This window comes from Penaeus chinensis, chromosome 17, assembly GCF_019202785.1.
Source record: "Penaeus chinensis breed Huanghai No. 1 chromosome 17, ASM1920278v2, whole genome shotgun sequence".
Lineage (NCBI taxonomy): Eukaryota > Metazoa > Arthropoda > Malacostraca > Decapoda > Penaeidae > Penaeus > Penaeus chinensis.
This window is the reverse complement of record NC_061835.1, coordinates 21,267,328-21,274,827: the sequence shown is the minus strand read 5'-3', so window position 1 is coordinate 21,274,827 and position 7,500 is coordinate 21,267,328. Positions and strand designations below refer to the sequence as shown.

The following is a 7,500-nucleotide window of genomic DNA, read 5'->3' as shown; positions in this document are numbered from 1 at the left end:
CCCCTTTCTTCCCCCTTTCTTCTCTCCTCTTCCTTTCATCCTCTGCCTCTTCTTCTTCCTTTGATCCTCTGTCTGTTTCACCCTCTTTCCTCCTCCCTTGCCTCCTCCTTCATCCTTCCATCCTCTTCCTCTTCCTCCTCACATTTCTTCCTTCCCTCTTCTCTACTTGTTCCTCTTGCAAAGTTGGATATAATCTCCACGGTAATTACCTTCACAGGGACACAGAAGGGGCCAACACATACTTCCTTCTCCAGCAACGCAAGGGATCTGGCAATGCCTCCTCACGCGGCCTTGCTGGGCTCCTCATCGGCACACTGGATTCGGTTTTCGACACAAAGCCACCCCCTTTTCGGATACTGCACCAGACCCCTTCCTCAGAGCTCTATTACAGTGAGTATATGAGCATGAGTGTCGTTACTAGTGGAAGATGGTTATGGCAAGATGGCAAAGGAATGAGGAAGCAAAGTATAAGTGAGGGAAAGTGTGATGATGTATGTGTATGGATAAGGTAAGGTGGGAATGTGGAGTGAGAGAAACATTTTCATTGAAAGTGACAAGAGTTTTGAGCAAAGGAGAGGGAGAATGGAACACCTATGGAGGTATTTTTAAAAACTGTAAACAAGTTATGATAAGGGCAGATATTTTGATATGAAAAGTTAACTGTTATATCTACATTTGTTTTAGAAATTAGATCAATCTTCTCAGAAGAACATTAATTAAATGACAAAATTTTGGTAATGAGACTTCTTGTAGAAGTTAGCTAATAATGTATTTATTTTTCATGATAAACATAGCTAAAAATCTAAAATTTCTAGTTGTGGCTGTGTCACTGAAGAAGGAGGAAATAGACGACCACTGGGAATGGTTGGAGAGGAACTTGATGAGTATCTTAGCGACTTTCGACAAAGATGAAGACATTACAGATTTTGTGCGCTGCAAGGTGGAGTCCCTGGTGGCAAATTCTTCCATTATTGATCCACAGAACACACCTGGTAAGTTCGTACAGTAATTTCAATTGATAGTCTTGTCTTTTTTTTTGTGGAGGGTATTTTATGAATTGAATACCATATGAATTGACTTATGACATATTTTGTTTTTTTTGATACTTACTCCATTCTAAACTTACACCTGGTTACACACTCAATTCTCTCCCTTAGATCCAGATTCAGAAACGTTTAAGGCAGTTTCCTTCAAGTTTAAGAAACTATTCAACATGCCTGAAGGGGAGAAGCTTGTGAATTACTATTCCTGCAGGTTTGTATTAGTTTAACATTGTATATCCTGTATACCTGATGTTTGCTTATTAATTGTAAATATGATGTATTGTTATTTTTCAAGGTTGAGTTGTATTTCACCAGGATAAGCTTTTCTCTTAAGAATTTTGTGCAGATAGTTTATATAGCTGCTGTAACATTTAAGCATTTTAGTTTGGCTGTTATACAGGTTCACTTTCTACTTAAAGCTAATGTTGTTTATAAAGAAGGATAGAGTCCTGGCAAATGATATGAAATAATATATGAATGTTTTCTATCACACTAGTCTTGAAACTTTATAGTCTTTCAGAACTTAAACTTCTGATAACAGGCACAGACATTTAGCTTATTTATTGTCTAAAAGAGAGATAATATCTGCTTCTCTTTCACAGTTATTGGCACAACCGCCTACCCAGACAAGGCTGGTTGTACTTGAGCGTGAACTACCTCTGTTTCTACTCCTTCCTTCTCGGCAAGGAGACTCGGGTCATTGTGCGATGGAGGGATGTAACATTGCTCGATTGCACCAATGCCCTGATCTTTCCCGACAGCATTAGGGTCTCAACGCGGGACCATGAGGTAAGCTATAGCTGATTTAGCAGTGATGAATATAATTTTTGTGTTGTTTTGAACGTGTGGAGTTATATTTTGGTATGGTAGATTAACCCAATGCTGATGGGCATGACTTGTACGTACGTGCCATGTCCACTGTGAGTTACTTGTTTGATTGTTTTTACACATAGATGGCTACAATTGTACTAAGTCACCAATAAGCTAATAACAAATACTGCCTGTCTCGCCCGTTCACCCTTTTCTTTGATTTATGAAAATATTTTACGTTATCTTATTTTGCTGTTACTAATGTTTATAACATTATAGTAATTATAATGTTTATAATAAAAATAACACCATTGATATTCATAGCACTAGTAAAAAAAACTTTTTCCCGCCAATTCAAATCAGGTAAGCTCACAAGTTTTACTAATTGACTCCTTTGTGGCTAAGCACTAGCAGAGCTGTCTATGTGTAGAGACATTTAAAAAAAATATGGAAAATGAGCACAGCATTTTCCCCATTTTTTATTCTTTTTTCTCCGGCAGGCACTGGGTTAAAAGATTATTGGAAAGTGATTGTGTTTTTTGTTTTAGAGAAAAGTAAAAATTGAGAAAAGTTTTTTTTATAATTATAATAATGTAATAATATTTTTTCAGTGAAAACACATACGTCAGTTATTTTTTTGGTTTTGTCAAGGATCCGTATATCCAATACATATTTTATTTAAACAAATATTTGGTCTGCATTTTAGAAATCTGATTCTTGGGAAGAAAAAGTTCATCAAGTGAACAGATGTTATTTTATAGTCTATTATTTTATTTATTTATTTTTTCCATTCATGTACCAGACGTTATGTGGTATATGAATGAAAGATATAGATTAACCCACTGGCCTTAGTGGCTCCACAAGTGCTACTCCAAGGAATCAAGTATTAACCCAATTGCAACAGGCATGGTATGTATGTATATGCCATGCCCACTGTGAGTTTACTTTATTAATTGTTTTTACACATAGATTGACTCCTTTGTGGCTAAGCCCTAGCAGAGTCATCTGTGTGCAGAGACAGTTCACGTAAAAAAACAAAAATGAGCGCAGCGTTTCCCCCGGCAGCATGTGGTCAATCTTTGCCCTTTCACCTGTTTCAAATAAATAAATAAATAAATAAATAAATAAATAAATAAATAAATAAATAAATAAATAAATAAATAAATAAATAAATAAATAAATAAATTAATTAATTAATAAATTAATAAATTAAAGAGAGTAGATTGTACACAAGGTTAAGGTTAAGTCATGGGACAAGAGACAAGTCAGATAATAGACTAAAAATGAAATAAAGGTAGATATATGAGAGGCTCGTGTAATAAAAAATAGAAGTAAAGAGGGGTAGACTTAAGAGATCAGAGGATTGAAATGAAAAAAATGAGTAACAAACAGAGAGTTAGAAAAAAAAGAGGAAAATATAAGAGTTTGCACATCCAAAGGTGTTCTTAGACCAATTGCCCAAAAATGTGTTTATTAAATGTATTGATACTTCAAACTTTCATATATAAAACTAGCATCGATATGTTCACATTAATGAACTACAATCATGAGATAGAGTGCATTAATACAAACATGATGCTTAGGTTGCAGATGAAAATTTGAATTAACAAAACTTGTAATAAATGCTTTGTTCATCAATTGATGATTCGCATACCCTCTTGTATACTGTGTGCATTTATACCCAGTGTTTGAGTGTATATTTCATTCTTGTGAATACAGTATTCAATATTATCTAAGTCTGTCTATACTCTTTCTTAAGGAACTTGAAAGTCTTAATATTCAAAATATCAAAACCCCCTATAATGGCCAAGTCTTCGTGCAGAAGCAGGTAAAATTTTATCTGTATCTCGTGTGATCAGTCATTTGACACAGCAATGACCCCATGAAAAAGGAATTTTGTGAACTTACAAACTATAAAGAAGAAATTATGTGAAAATGTATTTAAAGTACTGATTGTTTTCTATTTCCCCTTCAAGCACTACTTCTCAATGCTTTTGAGAAAGAAGGAAACCTACGAACTCATGGAGCAGTTAGCAAACATGGCAATGAAACAGTAAGTAGGCTTGGGCTGAGTGTGCTGTGGCATCTGTATGTTGAACAAGAGGCAAAAAGGTTGTACTGTACAGCATTCTAAGTTGCTTTTTGTGGATTTATTGTTTTGTGGATTTATTTATTGTTCATGTTGTTAATTGGTCAGTGATGAAGGAGACATTTTTGTCTCTGAATAAGGGATCAAAGTGAAGATCTATCTGGAAGTATTTGAGTGAATAAATGAGTGCGTATAACATCTGTGCAGTTTTATTAAATGCGTGTTATAATTTTCAGGTTAATAAATGATGAAGAATTTACAGAAGATAAGGATTTGTTGACCAAAGTAAGGTATGTGTCCTCTATGATATGTTGAAGTTTAGTTGTATTATATTACATTCAGTATATAAGTAGCACAGTAATGAGACTCAGGTTTTAAGTACTGTATATTAGTGGTATTGAATTCTCTGTCCGCAGTTATTTATACTTTATCTTTCTGTGATGGAACTAGGCTCACCATCATATTGGTTAGATAACTGAAGAAACCTTACCCTTTCCTTGATTGCCCCCCCCCCCCCCTTTCCTAAAAAACATTGGGACAACCCTGCTTCCCTTCCCAAAAAGGCTAGTTGCACGGTGCATTTTGTCTTCTCAGATTGTCAACTGATCTCCCACAAATTCTCAGACAAATGACCCTAACTTTTATCTGATACTACTTTCAACAATGCAGTTCTGTGAAGTCCCTTACCAAATGGAAAATAAACAGTAGAAAAGGCACTGTAATAGATAATAAATGTAAATAATATATGTAGGAAGACATTATTTTGGCCAAACCACTTAAAATAAGTTAATAATAGATTGTAAAAGAATATGTAAAAATATTAAAGAAACCTTGCTACCTGCTTATATGGTTCCAGTGGACACTTCCTCTGATGAGTCATATAAATGAGGGTCATTGTAAGGTGTGGAGTTCTTTCAATATGCAGTATCCCTCTGCTTAATATTCAGTTTGAGTGATTTTTCGTGTTACCCATTCATATTTTCTTTGATTTAAAAAGAAGACAAATAGTGTAACTGTTTTCTCTTAAAAAGAATACATTGAAAGGAATACATTGTATGATAACTAAAGTTTCCAAAGATACTATTTAACCCAAATCTTCCGGGTGGCATGAAGAGATGACGGCACCTTACTGGCCAATGTTCTGGCCGTCATGATAGATGATGGCACCCTTACTTCCGGCCGTCATCAGTGATTTTTTTCGGGACTCCTTCGTGGGAATGGAAAGTCCCGTAAAAAAGAAAGTGAAACCGAGACCGTCATCACTGATGACGCCTGGAAGTAAGGGTGCTGTCATCTATCATGACGGCCAGTAACTCTTCCTGCCACCCAATAAAATATATTTTTCCTCTTATTTTAAAAACAAAAGTAGAAATATAATGCCAATCATAAATTTGATTGTTCTCTGCATTAGAATGCCAAGGACAATCAAGTACACATGATATGATAGAGATAGAGATGTGATGAAAAAATAATATTGCACTTAGGGACTAGTGTTTTGCAGGGTGTTGAGGCTGTAATGGAACCTTTTGGAGTGTTTTGTGGTAGGATGAAAGTAGTAGCTCAGATATGATTTATTTTTGTGTTTTTTTTTAATTCTACCTCAAGATTATTTTATTTAAATTTGAGTATATTGTATTTTCTTTCCTTTTTCATTGTTTTGCTTTTATTTAGGTCATGTGAATATCCTGTTATTATCAAAGAGAAGGAAATATTTGCATCATTTGGTATTGGTGTGGAATGTTCCTATCCTCACACTTTTCCAAGCTATTTTTTGTAAGTTATGCCTATTGTGGAAGTAATACTATCATTCTTGTTTTCAGTAAAAAAGTACCAAAGAAACCATCATTCTTGAAAAGAGACCTGGACGCCCGAGCTCATTCTGACATGTACCGTAGTAAGTTTAGGTAAGTACGTGTTGCTGCGTCATTATAATTTTGTTTTATTTATTTTTCTCGTTTAAAATGGTATTTATGTATTTGTCTTCAAGATTATTGATAAGTAATATCTCATAAAGAAAAAGTAAATGCAAAGTTTATGCAAAGACACACTATATTATTTTCATTTCTTTGCAGATTACCACTGAGTGAGAAACTAGATGGTTCCACTACCTGTTCCCTCTGGACTCCCTACAAAAAGGTTTATGTCAGTGGAACCTTATATATTTCCCTCAACTATATCTGCTTCGACAGCAAGGTGAGGGCTAGCAGTTTTTATTTCTTATGTTCAGATTAAGCTACTGATGAAGATTATTTCAAACACGTCTTTACTTTTGTTTTGAAGAAATCTGTCTCTGTGATCTTTGTATGAGATTTAACTGAATATTTTTTAATATCAGAGAAGAGACTGAAAGATTAAAATATTTAAAAGCAGTTGACAAAAATATTCACTGGTAATGGAACATAAGAATTTATAACAGATCATAATTTATCAATCAGTGTAAGAGTGAAAGAGCATCCTTCTTCAGTAACATCAATGACCGAAATAACAACATAATAACAATAACAACAACACATGTAATAGCAATAACAACATCAACAACAGCAACAAAATCATGCTATGTCCCCTCCAGATTGCCAACCTAGTGAGTGTGGTATGTCCTTTGCGTGATGTGCACAGTGTAGAGCGTGTGGATAGCGTAAAAGGAAACGCAACTGTGAAACGTGCTCTGTTCATCTGCACGACACAAGCCAGCTCCACCAACTCCTTCCTCTTTATTGATGTCGGGGATCGAGACTTTGTCATAAACAAACTGTCCGAGATGTTGGGCAAGAGTATTCCCACAAAAAAGTAAGTGAATCTTTTAGAAGATTAGTAGATAGTTGGAAAGGTAATTTATTTATCAAGATGTAAGACTTGGATTTATCATTATAGAAATAGTGTTCATAGTTGTTCATGGATAAATTTGAAATAGTTGAGAAGAGTTGTACCAAAAAAGGCAATAAGAATTAAATAATTTTCTTTTATGTAAATTCACAAGTACTGTAGTTATTAATCAGGAAACATATAAATAGCCAGAGAAAGAGGGAATACAAAACAGAAAAAGAAAAACTCATTCGAAGTGTTATTTACTCAATTCAAAATCTACTAGCAAAACAATATCTGTAAAACTCTTGTTTAAGGTGCTGTATGTTTAGTTTCTGGACTACAGAAAAGGAAATGTCATCAGATTCTCTGTAAAAGTGTTATTTGTAAATTTCATATATCTGACAAAGGAGTTAGAAAGAAAAAAAAAAAAGAAGTTTGATGTGATTTTCGTGCCTAATGTCTATCTTTCTTTCCTAGTGCTCTTCCAGATCATCTGTCCTTTGGGAGTTCTAAGGTTGGCAGTCGTTCCAACTCGGTCTGTGACGACAGAAGTGAAGACATTAGTCTCAGCAGTCTGAGTGAGTCTCTTGTGTCCTTTTCAGAATTAGGGTTAGATTTAAGCAACGGGCTGAAATGTTAATTTTTCAGTGAGTATAAGTTGGGTAGAGTTTTACATCAAGAGAGTTTGTTAATTTAGGACTTTTGTTCAGGATATTATTTTCTTTGGCCCTGGGCTTTTCATGTATGATTTTC

At 34.6% G+C, this 7,500-nt stretch overlaps 1 protein-coding gene across 2 annotated transcripts in view; it reads left to right on the top strand.

Moving 5' to 3' along the window:
* The window catches only part of LOC125033904 (TBC1 domain family member 9-like), a 30,005-nt gene that overhangs the window by 3,672 nt on the left and 18,833 nt on the right, over positions 1-7,500 (top strand). Inside the window, exons 2-12 of one of the 2 annotated variants that reach the window (XM_047625482.1) lie at positions 218-390; positions 816-992; positions 1,158-1,254; positions 1,646-1,832; positions 3,613-3,681; positions 3,830-3,906; positions 4,179-4,232; positions 5,763-5,846; positions 6,015-6,135; positions 6,512-6,729; positions 7,225-7,325. In XM_047625482.1, the coding sequence (XP_047481438.1) occupies positions 218-390; positions 816-992; positions 1,158-1,254; positions 1,646-1,832; positions 3,613-3,681; positions 3,830-3,906; positions 4,179-4,232; positions 5,763-5,846; positions 6,015-6,135; positions 6,512-6,729; positions 7,225-7,325 (1,358 nt within the window). The remainder of the gene's footprint in view (positions 1-217; positions 391-815; positions 993-1,157; positions 1,255-1,645; positions 1,833-3,612; positions 3,682-3,829; positions 3,907-4,178; positions 4,233-5,762; positions 5,847-6,014; positions 6,136-6,511; positions 6,730-7,224; positions 7,326-7,500) is intronic. The other variant, XM_047625483.1, reaches the window with a different exon arrangement.